This window comes from Cimex lectularius, unplaced genomic scaffold (genome assembly GCF_000648675.2).
Source record: "Cimex lectularius strain Harlan isolate CLEC.00 unplaced genomic scaffold, Clec_2.1 scaffold2, whole genome shotgun sequence".
Taxonomy (NCBI): domain Eukaryota; kingdom Metazoa; phylum Arthropoda; class Insecta; order Hemiptera; family Cimicidae; genus Cimex; species Cimex lectularius.
The window spans coordinates 978,535-997,431 of NW_019394219.1; the positions used below are offsets into that span (position 1 = coordinate 978,535).

General features: G+C 33.5%; 2 protein-coding genes across 3 annotated transcripts; both read left to right on the plus strand.

Annotated features, from left to right (window-relative positions):
* Nucleotides 1–1,264: 1,264 nt before the first annotated feature.
* LOC106668420 (putative neutral sphingomyelinase) lies at nucleotides 1,265–8,618 on the plus strand. Its single transcript, XM_014397149.2, has 2 exons — nucleotides 1,265–1,647; nucleotides 6,427–8,618. Exons 1-2 carry the CDS (start codon nucleotides 1,391–1,393, stop codon nucleotides 7,334–7,336), a joined length of 1,167 nt encoding a protein of 388 aa, XP_014252635.1. The 5' UTR covers nucleotides 1,265–1,390; the 3' UTR covers nucleotides 7,337–8,618.
* A 1,832-nt stretch (nucleotides 8,619–10,450) lies between these two features.
* On the plus strand, nucleotides 10,451–18,573 carry LOC106668424 (serine-enriched protein). Of its 2 annotated transcripts, XM_014397164.2 has the most exons (9): nucleotides 10,451–10,748; nucleotides 11,369–11,582; nucleotides 11,643–11,778; nucleotides 12,250–12,288; nucleotides 16,202–16,319; nucleotides 16,372–16,529; nucleotides 16,589–16,720; nucleotides 16,782–16,964; nucleotides 17,192–18,573. In XM_014397164.2, the coding sequence occupies exons 2-9, from the start codon at nucleotides 11,395–11,397 to the stop codon at nucleotides 17,360–17,362; spliced, it is 1,125 nt and encodes a 374-aa protein (XP_014252650.1). In that variant the 5' UTR covers nucleotides 10,451–10,748; nucleotides 11,369–11,394; the 3' UTR covers nucleotides 17,363–18,573. The 2 variants fall into 2 exon arrangements, with proteins under 2 accessions (XP_014252650.1, XP_014252651.1); XM_014397165.2 differs by lacking the exon at nucleotides 12,250–12,288 and having other exon boundaries at nucleotides 10,452–10,748.
* Nucleotides 18,574–18,897: the final 324 nt, after the last annotated feature.

Sequence of the window (18,897 nt, forward strand, 5' to 3'; positions counted from 1 at the left end):
GGCTCAAAGCCTTGAACCATGGTTTACTCCAGAAATTTTGGATGAATTATGCAACAGAGCCAATTTATATAAAGAGTGGAAAAGATATAGATTACAAACACATTTTGAAAAATTTAAAATAACACCTCCACTAGACTTGATGATGAAAGTTTGTGTATAAAACTTTTATTGATTTATTTAAAATTTTATTACAATCTGCAATTTAAAATTACAAATATAATTTGCAGGTACATAGATTTACATACAACTACACTGACAAGCAAAAAATTCCACCCAATTGATTTTTTTCATTTTCTCATTAAAAGAAAATTCTACTCTTAATTTGTCTAATTGTTTGTATCATAAATATTTGTTTATGCTGTATTTTAAATTTGGAATCAATTAGAGATAAACACACTTAATCCAAAATAAAAATAAAGAATTTTTCAGTGTTTACTTTTATTACTTCTTTCAGTTAATTAATCTTTTTATGTAAGGTTTTGGTTGAAATGAAAAAGTGCCACAAGCAGGATTTGAGTTCACGATAACTCAAGTAGTAGAGCCATGGGGTATTTAGCCCGAAGGTCGTGGGTTCGAATCCCGCTCGTGGCACGAACTTTTTCATTTCAACCAAAACCTTACATAAAAAGATTAATTAATTGAAAAACTGTTTAGTTTTCATCTTTATTTCATTTTTATTTATATTATTATATAAAAAAATATAAATAAAATTTATTGGTTAACATTATTAATGCTTGTTGTTGTTTTGTTCTTGTTATTTTATAAATTTTGTTTATCTATTATTTAAATAGTTTATAAGCTCGTAATTTATATTATTTGTAAAAAGATCTTTCATCCGTATATAATATAAATCAATAAATATCACAATTAATTATTCTTTTTATCTAATGTTTTTGGTTGAAATGAAAAATTAGTGTCACGAGCGAGATTCGAACCCATGACGATTTGTCACGATAGCTCAAATGGTTAGAGCAGCGGCGTATGAGCCGAAAAGGTCGTGGGTTCGAAGTCTCATTCCTCACTCGCACAACATAGCAACATCGATGTTGAAAACATCGACCATCGATGCTCATCCCTAAGTCTCATTCTTCACTCGCACAACATAATTCAACATCGATGTTGAAAATATCGAACATCGGTTGCCTACCATCGGTGTTTTCTAAACATCGACCATCGATGCTCATCCCTAAGTCTCATTCTTCACTCGCACAACATAGCAACATCGATGTTCAAAACATCGACCATCGATGCTCATCCTCAAGTCTCATGACTGATTCCTCACTGTCACAACTTTTCCTCTACGTCAGTCACTACTTACATACGGTTGCAGGTTGTTTCGTTCCTTCTCGTTGGCCATATTTTTTCATATATTTGTTTCTTTTACACGGTTATGGTGGAAGAATGGGACTTTTCTATTTTAACCCTCAACGTCTGGGGATTGCCCTGGGTCCTCACCCCGAACAAGAAGGATCGGATGGAAGCAGTGGCACAGAAGCTCAACAAACTCAATATCGACGTAGTCTGCTTCCAGGAACTCTGGCTCGACGACGATTTCAACCTGCTCGCCGATCTGACGGCATCTGCATACCGATACAGGCAGTACTATTACAGCGGAGTGCTCGGATCCGGACTTGCAGTCCTATCAAAGTATGCATCTGGTTCCAAATTCTGTGCATGAACAGCTTACAAAAATGTGATCACGTGCTATGGACGGCGTTATGTCCTCGCTTACTGTTTCGTATAAGTTCAAATCACACGCATGTACACAGTTGAGCCTATCACTTCTTGCAGTCAACCAGCTTTTAAAATTTACAATAAATTACTGGCAGACGTCGAGAATCATCTACCCAGGTGTAGGCTGTCCGGGGTCAGACCTCAGTCTTATCTGTCCATCTGCCGAGGTTCAACAGTTAGGTCATTTTAGCCCCCAACGCAATTAGTTTTCCATTTCCAATCAGACATCCTTAAATATATTCTTATCTATTTTTTCACATAACATTCACTCAGGGTGCTGGAGCAATCAGTATTATCCTCCTTTTCATCTGTTGTATAACTAGCCTAAGTGGTCGATTGGGTATTCAGTTTCCATCGGCTTTCGGCCGTCTCACAGTTCATACGTCAATTCACATCCACTCAACATATGCTAAGGACACAAAACTATCATTACTACACATTAAATAACTCTGTTTCCTTTAAGTATTGGAAGAAGGGACCAGGATACTTGCTGACAATCTCAAGCAGAATTCTTATAACAGGTGGCATTCCTCCTGCATTCTCTGTGTGGAGTCAAGAGAGTACACCCTTCAATTAGGTGGGGGACACATCGAGCCATCTTTCTCTACACATATGTGGGCATTGGCCCAAAAATAAGTATGAGTCAGGTGCTCCTCCAGCCACCTATTGACAGTGCTCTTGGTACAAGAGCTGTACCGATCTGTCCCACTGACGCTGCCATTTTCTATTAATCATGTTTTTTTATTGCATTCTTAGCGTCATAGTGATTAAGCCAAGATGTTGGGAGATCCCAGCCTTAGCTGCCTTTTCGTTACCTTCCAGACCTTTGTGTCCAGGTACCTACGCAGACAAAATCTATTGTTTTGCTGAGATGCTCCAGCTCATATTATTTTCCAACAAGAATACAATGACAGGGTCTGCAGAGGACCTGTCACAGACAGCAGTAACTGCTCTGAAGGATTTGGTGTGAACTAGGTAGGCAGAGCTACCATTTCGAATCACCTCAATCGTGCAAAATTGCATAAAATTCCTCGGTGTAAATGCTAGTGTTGTCCATGATGTGCATGCACCCATCCTGGTCAAGGACCCCCCCCCAATAATTTTTGAAGTTTAAAATGTAGTGAACCACTCTTCACTGCAGAATTTAACAAAGATTATCTAAGGAAGATAGGATTGTACAGAAAATCTTTTTTTAACCAGTTACTGGGTCCAGATTAAAATGCCATTTTTTCATACTGTGGTATTCTGTAAAACACCACAAATTACAAATACCCCAAAAGAAATCGTATCAATGATTATTTTTCTCGGTGGAAGGATTGTATAAATAAAAATCATCTTAGGAATACACTTATCGGCATTTTCTTAGGTTTAACTGCAATTTCATTGAGTGAAACGCTTCAAATATTTTTTATATTTTATAATTTTGATCTACTCTATTCCATAGACAGAGACAACCAAACACACTTTTAAAAAGTAGTCTTTATTTTTTTAAAAAAGTATCAATTTTGGAGTGCTGCCTGCTCCTGTTCTTCAGCTTTTATGACTTAAAAATGCCCACTTTAATGAAACACAGTGTGAACTTATGTCCACCAAAATCCACATTCAAAAGTTATATGGCCTGATCCAATCCAACCATTTCATGTATTTCATCTGAAACCACTGTACCAAAATTGTAAATTAATCAAATATAGAATCAGTTCGATACATATTATGATTGTTGTTATTAATGATGTTGATTTTCTTTGTAGTTAAATAAGATTTTTAATTTTTAAGGGTGTTTTAACTTCTAAGGTAATTTCACGCCCTAACGTCCAAACCTTTTATCTTAGGTTAGCTATATCCCTTCTGAGTGCTGTTAAGCTCCGATTCCAAACATTCACTCATAAACTAATCTATTCAATTGCCATTCAAAGCTTTAATTTATACTTTTAAAATTATTAATTTGGAAGGGCAAATGTATGCAAAATTCTCATTTTAAATTATAAAATTTATTCCTGATTTCTGTTCTTTAATTATAATTTCGAATTTTTGTTCCATAATTTAAACATTTCCCATAGGCTTGTATGGTCAATATTATTAATAATATCTGCTATATTTTGTGGTCTGATTGACCAAATAATTTCTTTCAATTAATTAATCTTTTTTTGTAAGGTATCGGTTGAAATGAAAAAGTTAGTGTCACGAGAGGGATTCGAACCCACGACCTTCAGCTCAATACGCCGCTGTTCTAACCACTTGAGTTGTCGTGACTTCGATCCACTCGGACACCAACTTCCCATCTCAACCACACCTTTTGAATTTCCCCTCCTTTTTGCCATTTTTCAAATGTCGTGTAATCAGGATTCGATTTCTCTGCGACATATGAAGTGGCCACGAAGAGCACTTAGTGAAGATATATTTAGCTTTACTTATTAAATACATTATATTTCATGATGTGATTGACCAAATAACTTCTTTCAAGTAATTAATCTTTTTATGTAAGGTATTGGTTGAAATGAAAAAGTTAGTGTCACCAGGGATTCGAACCCACGACCTTCGGCTTGATAAGCCGCTCTCTAATCACTTGAGCTATTGTGCGATACACTTGGAATAATAATAATAATGGAGTCAGACTAGCAACAGTCTCAACATGAGTATAGGCTCATCGTTATCCTTTTATTCTTCCATTTAAATATGGCAAATAAACTAATGCTACTTAACAATAATAAAAAACAAAAACACAATAACACTTCTTTTTCTTTATCCTCTTTTTTTTTGAGGGGGGGCTATCTTTCTTTTTTTTAAATTGCAATTTTGGGCATTGTAGTTTATTACTCTGCAATGTGTATTTTCTTCTATTTCATTTTTCCACTCCAGCAGCCTCAAAAATTCCTGCAAAAAGAAAGAAATCTTGCTTGCATTCAGTCTCATTCAAACACTAGCAGGCAAACATTCAATGGTATAACAATTTGGGAAAATTTGGGCCTACATCTCTTTATAAATTCCAATAAATTTAAGAAAGCTGAAAAGTGCCCTTCAAAACAAACACTGGGGATGGTTGGAAGGTTGTTGCCTATTTAAAGCCTATTGTGGATTAGCCTAATCACAATCTAGAGAGAACCACAAGTTCTTTTCTCTCAAGTTCCTCAGTTGGCACAGTTTATGTACAACTGGTTTAATTTCTTTCATTCTATCTCTACAGACATTCCATCTTGCCGCCCACTTTTGTTTGATAATGTTTTTAACATAAATGTCTATATCATCTGGCAGAGAGGAAATTGATCTGCTCTTTGTGGTTGGTTTTCAGCGTTCCTTGCCTGTTGATCAGCTTTTTTCCAGAAATGCTACTAGGAACCCAAACGAATACCACAAGTGCTTTGATTTCATCGAGATATTTGTGAATTTCTAAGATGTATGGGTCAACCGAGAAATTATTTTTGATGGCTTCGAGACCATTCTTCGAATCAGCGCAAATAATGGCATTACAAATTCCTTGCGATTCCTTTTTAATGCTCAATGTTCTTCTGATTGCATGAAGTTCAGCTGTGTACATGTCTCAGCAAATATCCCACACCCTACACCAATTTCATCTTTGAAGCCATCGGTATAAAAAACTTTATAATTGGGGTAGTTATTTAAAATTCGCAAGAATTCTTCCCTGATCATCAGAGATGGTGTTTCTTTTTTGTTCAATAAGGCCAGATCTTCGATAATTATGGCAGTAGGTAATGACCACAATGGAATATCTAGCAATTTAAAACCTTCAACCGCCGGCAAGGTATTCCCTCCTAATCTCAACATTTCAGTACCACGGATCCCAAAGGCCTCGTCCTAGTTCTTAGGATTGAATACATATCTTGGTGAGGGTTACAGAAAACTGAAGGAAAAAGAGGATGAAAAACCTAGCAACAAACCTAAGAATTGCCTCATCCCTGAAAAGATGCGGAGGAAGGACACCGGCATCATTGCGGAGACTATATAAAAGGCTTGTTCTAAACGCCCCTGTTTCAATCCTGATACCTTGGAAATAAATCCTATCTAGTGATTTTAAAGTTGATATTCGCACTGAAGAGTAACCTGCTGCTCTGTATCTAAAGTGCTCCTAAGTACATGCTGAATATTGCTAAAAGAACATCTCTATTCGCTCCCCTAATATAATTAGCGAGGAATCTCATCAGACCTAGTATTTTCCTTCCTGAATTAGACAATTGAGCTATTTAAGGTTTCCATGGAAGGGCTTTGTTGAAAGAAACGCCCAAATATTTGACAACATCGACTTCCTTTATTTCAACGCCAGAAAGGAAAAGCGAGGTGTTCATGATGTTTTCTCAGTCTACAAAAGTGTACAAATACTGTTTTGGACAAGAAAATTTGAAACCTACATCGTCTGCTTGTTGTGACAATGTGCAATGGCATTTTGTAAAGTCCTTCCCGTGTTTTGGAGATTTTTTCCAGACAAGTAAAAGCAAAGATCATCAATATACAAAGGCTTGACTATACGATCATCTATCTTATCAGCCAGACCATTAACTGAAATTGCAAATAAAGTGACACTCAGAATCGAACCCTGAGGAATCCCGTTTTCTTGAATTAACATACGGGATAAGGCCTAATTTCGGAATCTCCTCATTTCGAGGAAGCTTTATAAAAATTTAGTTATGTTCTTATTATTATATTATGATTGTAAGACGATTATTTTACTTTTTTGTCCAGGCACAAGATCCTTTCTGGCTTTTACCATCAATGGCCTCTCAACGGTTACCCCCACATGATTCAGCATGCAGACTGGTTCGGCGGTAAAGGAGTCGCCCTGACAAAAATCAAATTTCACGATTTAATAATCAACATTTACAACACACATCTGCATGCACAATACAGCGATGAAGACAAGTATATCTCTCATCGAGTTGTTCAGTCCCTTGACACAGGGCTTTTCTTGAGACTGACTTCATTCGGCTCAGACTTCACAGTATTTTGTGGTGATATGAACTCTGAACCAGGTGACATCTGCTACAACCTCATCACCGGCCTAGGCAACCTCAAGGATGCTCACTGTGCCGAGGTCAACGATTTCAAGGATTGGGGAACATGCGGCTCTTCAAGGATATCATTCACTAGTCAGAAAGATCTCGATGAAAATCCTTTGGGCAAAAGGTTTGACTATATCCTCTACAATGTGAAAAACGGATATGCGGCCACTCCTGAAGAGTACAAGTTTCCTTTTGAAGACACGGTCCCTGGGAAGATCTTCAGCTACTCCGATCATGATGCCATTTCTGCTAGTTTTACCATTAGAAAATCTAACAATAAAAACAACTCTGAAGGATATGAACTTCTTAGGATGAGTGACTTGGAACACGCCCTTTGCATTTGCAGTACGGCTTTATGTAATGTGCCAAAAAACACCAGATACTACTGGACGGTCTTTATTCTCATATGTACTATTCTTGTCCTGCACCCTTTCCACATGTTATATCCGTATTATTTCTATGCTGTATTTCTCCCCCCAACATCACTTTTACTTTTTTATTGCCTGTTCATGGCAACAATATGGCATCGTCTTGAGACAAGAAGTCTACTCGGTGCAATTTCACGTATTGAAACAATCAAGCAATGTTGTTAGCAAATGAAATAATAAGATAGCACTTCTACATATTTTTAGTTAAAATGCATCTATTCTGTTCATACAGTGGAAGTTTATAAAGTGAAGAAAATAATGCTCATCCAGGTGTGCTCAATTAGCGAAGAAAGATTAAAGGTCATTTATTTAATTAAAGACTGGCCAAAAATGTAAGAATATTTAATACACCTGTCAAATTATTTGTTATATGTCTATGAAAACATTTTCTTTACTTTTGTAAGTATACTATAAAAACATATAAAAGATATATAGACAAGAGATATATAGACAAGAGAACACTACATTGTTATTTATGTTATTGTTATTTATTTTCTTAAATGAAATATGTTGTTAGGAAATGTTCTGTACTAGAAATTGGCAATGATTGCCAATATTTTTGGTGAAGAAGAGGAAAACTGTAAAAAAACTGTGAGACGGTACTTGTTTCTCAAATCTTTGGGAAAACAGAAAACTGAAGAAGAATATTGGAACATTTAATTTAATAACTCCAATTTGCTGTGTGTCTACAGTAAGAAAAACAATTTATTTTTTAAATTTTTTATTTCAACTCAATTATATGATTATATAGCCAATTATATAGGTAATTGATCTTTTGGAACATTCCAAATTAAATGGTAAATATATCAATGAAATTATGAATTATTTGTGATTAATTATATAAGGTTAAGATTAATTATTAAGATAAGAGATAAATAAATACCACATATTATAAGATAAGGTTAATTAAAATTATTAAAAAATATAAAATTGTGATAAATTCATGAAAATGATATGTTCAGAGAAATGTGATTGATCATTCCAATTGTCAGCTGTTGATGCAACAAAGCAGTGGGCTGTCTGCATACATCATTGTGGCAACATGCGTTTCATACATGGAGCGTGCCATCACGTATAAAATATTTTGTCTGGAAAATTGTGACTGAACTGGCATTTGATGGTCGTTTTGTTATAATGGGCGTTTTCCAATGTTATTGGTACAAAGAATATTTTTTTGCTTATGTCGGTACAGTTACGGTCCTAGTATGATGGGGGTAGTGGCTAAAGACTAAAGGTTTTAGTATTTTGGTCGTCTCTTGATAAAACCAGCAAGATGGGGCAGATCATTATCAGAGACAATAAAGCTACAGGTTTATCATCTCGCTTTTTTCCCCTAGTAACATAAATTTTTGTCCTTATTTATTGTTTTGCACAACAAAATTGAAATTGATTTAAAATCAAATTTCAATTTTGTCCTTATTTATTGTTTTGCACAACAAAATTGAAATTGATTTAAAATCAAATTTCTCATGTGATAATAAATTTGATTTATTGACAGGTACTTACCTCGACAATAATTGTTTTAGTTAGTCTAATTTTGTAAATAGAATGGGAAATTTTGTATAATAATTTGTACCTTTATTTTTGAAATAAATATATTAATGTTAATATTTTTTTAATGTCTTGTTTTATTGTGCGAGTATTTAAGGGCTGTATGGTTTTTTTTGTATTTTGTATAATTGTACCTTTATTTTTCAAATAAATATATTAATGTTAACAATATTTTTTTAATGCCTTGTTTTATTGTGTGAGTATTTAACGACTGTACGGGAAATTAAATAATGCTAAAAATGATCAGCAAGAATTGTTTAAAAGAAATTCTTATAATCACGGTTATGCTAATCTGTATTATTAATATCCTTTGCAATGCAAAAGATAATTGTAAAATGTTGCATAGTTGTATTTTTTCATAGGCCTAATCCCACCATGAAATTAAATGGTCAAGGGTGAAAAAACAACACACAATGTGATTTTACCAAATTTATTTGTAATAATGCTAATTCCCATCAAACTAGGTTAAGATTTGTCTGCGAGTGCTTTGTGTCTTGTATGAATGTATTTATTGTTATGAGTGGTTGGGTCGTGGTGGAATATCGAGTACTCACAGACCCATCAAACTAGGTTAGCTTTAGTAGAGATGGGGTTTGGCCTGCGAATTGGTGAACTCATATTGAACCGGCACACAGGCACTACTGGGTCCGTCTTCACCTGCAGGTGGAGGAAGAGTGAAGGGGTACAGGGGTAATATTAATACCCCAGTGGCTCACCAAGTTTTAGCTGTACTTTTGGTATGAAAGGTTATAATCAGTATGATTGTATTTATTAGCATGAATGAGAATGGGCCTTCATAGAATATCGAGTACCCTGAAACCTGCCAAACTAATGTTAGGCTATGTTTCAAGCTATACATCAATTGTAGCGCCTTTTTGCCACATGTGGAGGGGTAAATATGAGTAGAAATCAAGTACCAGCAGTTCTATCAGAAAGAAAACTAGCCCTTTTATGGGAGAGCCAATTCTTTTTGTCCTCAATAAAACAAAAAAAAACTTTTACTCTTCATTTTCACAAACTGATGTTACTTTATTTATGTGTGGTGATTAGTGACCGTTAATCGATAATTATTCAGAAATAGTGAGATGTGGTCTGGTGTGATATAGGTATCAGAAAAACATTTTCTTTATCGTGCGAACGTTTTGATCTTTATTGAGATCATCTTCAGGGTCTGGGATTTACAAACATTGTTTATATTTAACAAATACATTTAGGATGTGGAAAAGTGAATTTATACAATGCAAAATATATTTTTTATATTCAATCAAAGTATTTCTACTCACTCAAAGTGTTTGTCTTCTGTGTAATTGTGCCATTCTTGCGTGTCGTGTTGAGAGTGCCAGTGAGATATANTCAATAAAGATCGAAACGTTGGCACGATAAAGAAAATGTTTTTCTGAAACCTACATCACACCAGACCGCATCTCACGATTTCTGAATAATTACTTTATTTAATTATAAACTTGCTTTTTGTTTTTCAAAACCAAACATTTTGAATTTATTATAATTAATTCTATTTTTATTTTGAATCTTGCTCATGGCACTGGTTTTTTCATCTCGACCAAAACCTTAGATAAAAAGTATTAATTAAAATGGTCAATTATGACTACTAAATATATATATGGAATAAATTAATCAAAATATTGATTTATATATAGCATTAAAATCAATTTGAATTTCAAGATTTGTTGATTCAAAAATAATTTCAATTGGATATAATGGAAAATCATATAATGCTCATTCCTCCCTTCTAAATCTGCAGTTAGGCATGCCCAGAATTATTGATCCTCCTTCCACCGTACCCCCAGCTCTGCAAAATTGGAGCTGTTCCTTTTGAACACTGCTCACAGCTTCTTGGATTTTTGGGATTGTGTTCTGGTCACATTTGGATTGAGGTAATTGTCTATCGTACTCGGTCCTCTGTCAGTAGGCTTTCACATTGAAAGCGATGGTGGGGAGGTTTGACCGAATCGTACAAGGCGTGTGATAATTGAATCAACAGGCTGTCGAAGATCAACAACTTGGAGTGAGTGTTTTTACTAAATATTTTCAATAATCTAAACACTTTTTTGTTGTTCTTGTTAAAAGTAAGATTGAAAGTTATAAGAAAATATATAAAAACTTTTTTTTTTATAATTTAGTTATAAATACATTTTCAATAAAAAGGCTTTATTTATTACTAACAGTCCATTAAATTTTATTTGCTTTATTTTATTTAAAAAACTGTTTAAAAAAATTTCTGGAGGTTGAAATTACAAATCAACAGAAAAATTTCATGGCAAAAAGAAACAATGTTATGTAGACACCTGTAGCTTCTAAATAATTTGCTCTGTCTGTTATAGTATACATTTGTGTTAAAACTTGAAAAAAAAAATGAATTTATGAATTTTATTTCTATCAAAAATGAGAATAAATGTCATAAACTGCAATTAAAAATGTAATAGAAAGAATGAAGAACTTATAATAAATCAGCTTTTTGGTATTATTGAAATAATGAAAATAGTGGAATAAATATTTAGAAAAAAAATCATTATACATTATTCTATTGATATTTAATTGACAATATAAAAATGCACTGGTATTTATAAATAAACTATGCAAGAAAGTATATAAATATATTACAGAAATGATTTATAATTTATTCAGGCGAGATGTGTTAAACAGTTCGTGATATGCCTGAAGTAATGGCACTTGATTTAGTCGATGAGCCAGATCTCTCGACATTTGAGAACAAGACTGGCCTGGCCGAGGACATGAAATTTCTGGCGAGCATGCCTGAGCTGTGCGATGTCACATTTCTTGTCGGTGACACGAGGGAACCGGTTTGTGCGGTTAAAGCAGTGCTAGCAGCTAGAAGCAGGTGGTAAAGTTACGTTCATAATCGTTTTATTTTACACTGACATTTGCCAATAAACCGTAGGGTTTTCCATAAAATGTTATACCAAGCGCCGAGTCCTCAGAGGAAAAAGGAAGCGCCGCCGAAAGAGAACAAGCTGCGGCTTTTCCTGAAGAGAAGCTCTGAACCCCTACTCAACTTACAGAATGCTGCAGCACAAGTAATCATTTCAAAATCGTTGTGAAAAAGTTGAAATTAATTAGTTGAATTATTGTTTTGATTAACACGTTAAGCACTTAAACCACTCTTCCACATTTTATTTATTTTGTTATTATTATTTATTAACCACCCTTGGATATTGTGTAATTACTGGTTGTTAGTACCTAAAGACTTTATTTTACAGTCAAGGTAGGAATATATGAATATCACCAGTAGTACAAAGTCGCATATTTTATGAAAAGGGGCAAAAATGATGCATTATTAGCTTAACGTGTTAATGTTGCACTTAGTGCTAAAAAGTTATTGTATATGCTTTTATTTGATGTTGCTTTTACAAGTCCAGAACACTTAATGTTTTGTTACATGGTAGTTCTTATCCAAATGTGTCTAGATTTTTACACCTGGAAATACTCGTTTTTGAGTTTGTTTTGTTCTGTGACGGGAATGTACATAATGTTTAATGTTTTCACAGCGAGGTGGCTATACACAACAGCTTGCCCCTATACAAGAGGTAATGATAAATTTAATTACGCACATTGAATATATTCATTATTCAAAATTCACATTATAATACAACGGTTTCCGGGACTAATATTTTGCTTCTTCTCAAAGTATGCATGACATATCTTTTCATCTTTGTGATAGATTAGATCTTCCTGTAAGTTTTACATCTGTATGTTGCCTCCCCTCTCTCTATTTAATTTATTTATGTTTGAACAAGAAAATACAATTTTTTTATTGTATTTTCTTCAAAGAAACTACTTTACAAAACAAGTATATTTGTGCATGCTGAATCTGTACATAATTATATTGTAAAACAAAATAAAAATAGCAATAAAGTGATTCATTTTATGAAAATAATACTTCATATTGATTAAATTTAATGTTTGGTCATTAGTGACCGTTAATCGATAATTACTCAGAAATTGTGAGATGTGGTCTGGTGTGATAGGTTCCAGAAAAACATTTTCTTTATCATGCCAACGTTTCGATCTTTATTGAGATCATCTTCAGGGCTCAAAGTGTTCGTCTTCTGTGTAATTGTGCCATTCTTGCGTGTCGTGGCGTTCTTGGGCACTCTCAACACGACACGCAAGAATGGCACAATTACACAGAAGAAAACACTTTGAGCCCTGAAGATGATCTCAATAAAGATCGAAACATTGGCACGATAAAGAAAATGTTTTTCTGAAACCTATCACACCAGACCGCATCTCACGATTTCTGAATAATTAAATTTAATCTTAGATTAAACAAGGTTTTTTTAAACTAGTTTAAATCAAAATTTATTATGATTAATTCCTCTAAAAAAAAGAAGTTTTATTCTTGTATTTTAAAGACAAATTTAATAAATTTGTATTTTCTGCAAAATCTAATTTTAAAAAAATTGTTAATGCCTAATTACATATTTGGATAAAGGTAGCGATAAATTGATCTGGCTCTTAAAACATCAACTACAATTATGGGCAAAATTAATGCACCATCCTTCAATTTTAATGTATTTAGGTGTATTCATATTTTGTATACCAAAAATAAGTTTGGTTGTAAAAATAAGACATTTAAAAGGAAAATTTAATACCTACTTCTAAAAAACAATTATTGAGTAATTAAAAAAAAAAAAAAAAAAAATCACGTACATTAAACAATTTGGCATTACTTGGAAAAAATTTCAGATAAAATACTGAAAAATCATCAAGAACAGTCATTTCCAATTCTTCTAGGGTGTTAGGACCTGAGTTTCGCCATCGTATTCATCGCTTAGGTTAGTCCCAAATGTGTTCGATTGGGTTCAAAACTGGATTTCGTGCTGGCCACACCAAGCACTCAATTCCAACTTCATTGTTGTCATTCACAATCTGCTCAACGGGGCCTGGCATTATCCTAATGGCTCTGCATGTTCTTTGATTATGTCTTGTATGTACCTCGGTGAAGCTAGAGATCTTCCTCGCACAGCAACCAATTCGGTGTGGGTGTACAAGAAATCACCGCGCCAGAACATCAATGACCTGCTGTGGAATGCTACCTGAGGAACCGTACAGCATAGAGTGTACTTTTCTCCTGAGCGTCTCCTAATTTCTCCAAAAATTACGCTCATCTGTAGATTTGAGGCCAAATCTCACTTCATCTGTAAAGAAAACTTCTCCAATCTTCCGATGTCCAATTCACCCATGTGAATTGAAGTCTGGCCATTTTCTGATCTGTAACAAAAAGAGGTCCACAAGCCAGGTGCTGGGAGCTCTTACATTCCTGGAGGAAATGAAACATTTCAGACTTGTCTTAACACATTTTTTAGCACATATCCCATAATGGTCTTGATGATGGGTGTTTCCCTGAAGCACTGAAGAACCCTTCCTATTGTAGAGTGATTTGCACTCAGTCTCTTGGCGACTTCATGTTGCAGTCAACAGGATATAGCTATCCTTCTTGTAATAATGTTATAACCCTGACATTGTCATACTCACTAAAATGCCTAACTGCAATCACTGGTAAAGGTCTAAGAATAATATCAAATGAAATTCACAAAAGAAAAAGATCAACTGATAGTGATCTTTAGGAGTAGGAGAATAGAAGGATGTAATGCTATGCTTTGGGCAAATGGTATTTAATCAGTACAAAACAGAACAAAGGAAGTAAACAAAGAAATAAATTTACTGTTTATTTTGACTTCGATAGCTTCTAATGTCTGTACAAATATAAAAAGATAATAGATTTAATTTTGAACCAAATGGTGTGTTAAATTTGTCCACCAGTGCATTTTTTGACTGTAATGAAATTGGCCAGTCCTGGAAGCGACGAGATATTGTGGTATACTTTTTGTAAAGAAATATATCAGGTCATTATACTAAAGAATAAACTATGAAAAATATTGAATATCTAGTTTACAAAAATTTTAAAACATTGTGAAAAATCTTTTACAATCAGCAATAGAGATAAATATTGATATTGGTGGTTATATTTGTACAGGTTATTTTTGATCCCATACTCTGTAAATTTAATTTTATTTGAAATCATAGGCTTCGATAGTAGGAATTAATACAATTAATTAAGGTTTTTTTGCGATAAAAAAGTCATTGGCACGAGCGGGATTCAAACCCACGATCTTCAGCTTGATACGCTGCTGCTCTACCACTTGAGCTATCGTGACCTCGATCCACTCGGACACCAACCTCCCATCTCAACCACACCTTTTGAATTTTCCCTCCTTTTTGCCATTTTTCAAATGTCATGTAATCAATTTGATTCTCGGCGACAAATGAAATGGCCACGGAGAGCTTTAGTGAAGGATACTTCATTTTAAACTTATTAAATTCACTAGTTTCGTGGTCCCCTTGACCAATTAATATCATACAATTAATTAAGGTTTTTAGTTGAGATAAAAAAGTCAATGGCACCAGCGGGATTCGAACCCACGATCTTCGCTTGATACGCCGCTGCTCTACTACTTGAGCTATCATGACCTGATCCACTCAGACACTAACCTCCCATCTCAACCACACCTTTTGAATTTTCCCTCCTTTTTGCCATTTTTTATGTCAACTAAACACCTTAATTAATTGTATGGTATTAATTGGTCAAGGGGACCACGAAACTAGTGAATTTAGTAGGAATTAATGTTCACATTTGCTAATATTTTAAATTATTAGTTAAATCTTTAAAGAACTTATTTTAGAGGGTATTTTGTAAAAAAGCTTGGCGAAGGAACTGAGTTAATTTATCCCTAATTGTTGCGTATGATATTTTCAAATAGGCAAAATGTTATGATGTAATAATCTAAACAAAGCTATGAGCCATGCAATAAACATGTTTAAGAGTTTTTATAATTACATAAATATTGTCACATTTGTTGAAATTGCCTCTTTATTAAAACAAAGAACAATTTCAAGAATATTTGTATGTATTTTGAAATATTAAATTTATCCATGCTTAGTACACATAGATACATAGTGACAGTCTTCGGCAGAAGATCATTGCCAGCTGTAAATTTCTGTTCATTCTTTCACAATTTTTCTTAGTCTTGTAATTTTTTAAATCATAATTATTTAACTTATTTAAAAATTAATAATTTTTAGGTTTTTTCTTTCAGTTAACATTTTTGCAGTTTTTCTTTTAGCAGAAATTATTTTAAGGCACATTTGTTAAAATTTTAACAATCTTTTTCTCATTCTGAGTGATGCAGAATTTCTGAAGAAGTTTCTCAGTTGTTTTAACCTATAATAAAGAAACCACTATTGATTATAACAGGGATTTTCATTTACTATTAATAATTGTAAACTTAAGAATGTAGCAATTTTCGAGGTGAGGTAAAGCTTATTAATATTTTGTATGTTCTGATAAAAAATATTCAATTTATGAATCATTTATATGTGTCTTGGTATCTAGCTATGCATTTATGTAAATTTTTATTTGACCTGTATGTTTTACAGCCATCTTCTAATCAGCATCACACTTTGATTATTGAGGAATTTGAGCCAGACGTATTCAGGCAGTTGATAGAATACATACATACAGGATGTGTGACACTTCAGCCTCGGACCCTTTTAGGTAAATAAATTTATCAATTGCAAGAATGGATTTTCGAACTTTTTTTTTGTAGGAGTGATGAATGCTGCGGACTACTATGGTCTTGATGAACTTCGAAGAGCTTGTGCTGGGTTTGTGCAATGCTGTATCAATGTTGACACAGTTTGTGCGCTTCTTGCATCAGCCGAGCGATATATACAGTATAAGTGCACAAAATCTCTAGTTCAAAAGGTGAACAACTGTATGAAACTATCTAAAACGTTTGGTTAATTTTTTTGTTTTTAATTCAGGTTTTAGAGTTTGTTGATGAGCACGGTAATGAAGTTCTAAATTTAGGCTCATTCACCCTTCTACCCCAACATGTTGTAAGGCTCATACTTGCTCGAGAAGAGCTCAGAGCTGATGAATTCACCAAATTTCAGGTTACGTCATTGTGTTAAACATTTAACAATTTAATGCAACAAGGTTTTTGTGTGTGTGCAGGCAGCTCTTATGTGGAGCAAGAAATATTGTGATTCAAACCCCAACATTGTGCTCAAAGATGTAATCGGGAATTTCCTTGAATACATTCAATTTCACAAGATACCTGCAAATGTTCTAATGAGGGAGATACATCCTCTTGGAATCGTTCCATACAGCATCATTATGAATGCACTTGCCTATCAGGTCTCGAATCAATCATTTTTATATTAATTGAATTAGTAAACATTTTTTATTTTATGCTTAAATATATGAAATTTTGTTTTTCAAACAAAGTACACTTAAAACAGTTTCCGACCAGTTATTTTCCACCAGGAATATCCTGCGTTGGTTAATTGGACACTGTTTACTGCTTACGTTTTAAGAATAAATAATTTGTCGATTGGATATTCATGAGCGACACCATGTTGTAGGCAGACCCCAACAGTGTAGATCCTGGTAAACTGAGCCCCAGCAGAGTGAGACGGAGCGGAGGAAGGTCTATGTCAGTCCAGAGCTCGCTGGACCCTTGCGGTTCTAACACAACTCTTAGTTCGAGCAACAGTAGTGATGCCATCTCTTCAGACAAACATTCCTCAAACTGAAGTGGATCCATGGTGAGGGCAGTAATTGGCGATTATCACACATAAATTACGTCTTCCACTGAAAAAAATTAACACAAAACAAAAAAGTTGGTTTTATCTCTCTCCGATTTATTTCCATTTTTATTTGGATCCATTTCCGTTCAGACGGTTGATTTTATTTGCATTCCAATCCTGTTAGGATGTTTTAATTATTCGAATTTAATAAGAAATTTATTTTAATGAGAAAAATTAATTATCCTTTATTAACGTTTTTATTTCTTTTACACTGTTAATTATAACTATTTTTATCCCAAAATTTTCTGAATTGTACTGTTTTATTGAAGCTGAATAATGTTCAACATTTATAAACAATTTTAATGATTACAATCATGCTATTACATAATTGCTGCTCTGCTAACTAGTTAGTCTTTGTTGTGGATCTTGTAGTTATTTCTTGTAAGTTAGACCTTCATCGAGGAAGATTTAGAAAAGCATACATTTATGTGTTTCGTGCAGCTTTTTGATTTTTTACTAGATTATTTCACCCATATGTACGATCATTTTCATATATCTTCCAACTAATATCAAATTTAACAGTGTAAAAGAATAACATCAAAAATATTAATAAAGTTTTAAGAAAGAATACAACGAAAACAAAAAAAATCTTTAAAAAATTTAAGCAATGAAAGTGAGATGCCTGTTTCCTACTCTTTGGACTGGTGATATGGTATTGCTTGGGACATAAATAGTAGTTGTTAATTTACCGGTTGTAATCTTTTGAGCTTTGTTAGTATGAGTTCATTACATTGTTGCTCGAACATGTTTTCCGTTTTATTTTGCATTTGCAATGCTGTTGTCATCTGTGTTTTTATGTTGCAATCAATAATTGAAATTGTCAATAGCAGTTAGAAGAAACAATGGTACCGAAGACCAAAGCAGATTTATTGCTTATAAAACAATAAGAAACAACAATAGGATATGTGATAGATGTTGTATTTGGATTAGCGGAGTCGAGTGAAACTAATTTTGCCTTAAATGGAAATTTTGAAAACAGAATACAATGCTTTTTTAAATGTTGAGATGACCGTTTGTCGTTACACTCTTGTTTCAATAATCTTGTTAATGGTTTGAAGGATTTATGAAGTCAGACATGTCTGGGGCTTGAAAATAAAACAATTGATGTTTGATGTTAGGTAAAAAAAAAATATTATAAATGTAAAATGGGTTAATATCATCATATTAAAGTATTATTTAAAAAAAAAAATCAATAAAAAAGTGGTGTATTTTGAAAGGTAAAAGAAAAGTAATAAGATATATATGTACAAAGATAATATTTTATAACTTAAATATATATTATATGTTTATACCATTCAAAATAAATATGTTATAAAAAAAGTTGTATATTCTATTTTTTAAATTTATTGATCTGTAAATTGAACTCACAATATTTATTTATTTTTTCTGAATTTATCTATAACACCATCTTTCAATTGTCCGTTTTATAAGTAGGCAGTATTTAATAACTTTCCAGGCAAGTAAGATCTGTTTACAATTTG

What these genes read in the sequence shown, in the direction of transcription:
- LOC106668424 (XM_014397164.2), top strand. Translation starts at nt 11,395, where the DNA reads ATGCCTGAAGTAATGGCACTTGATTTAGTCGATGAGCCAGATCTCTCG. An exon ending in GTGCTAGCAGCTAGAAGCAG is followed by an intron (nt 11,583 to 11,642) that starts GTGGTAAAGTTA and finishes AATAAACCGTAG; the next exon opens with GGTTTTCCATAAAATGTTAT. An exon ending in CAAAATCTCTAGTTCAAAAG is followed by an intron (nt 16,530 to 16,588) that starts GTGAACAACTGT and finishes TTTTTAATTCAG; the next exon opens with GTTTTAGAGTTTGTTGATGA.
- LOC106668420 (XM_014397149.2), top strand. Translation starts at nt 1,391, where the DNA reads ATGGTGGAAGAATGGGACTTTTCTATTTTAACCCTCAACGTCTGGGGA. An exon ending in GGACTTGCAGTCCTATCAAA is followed by an intron (nt 1,648 to 6,426) that starts GTATGCATCTGG and finishes TTTTTTGTCCAG; the next exon opens with GCACAAGATCCTTTCTGGCT.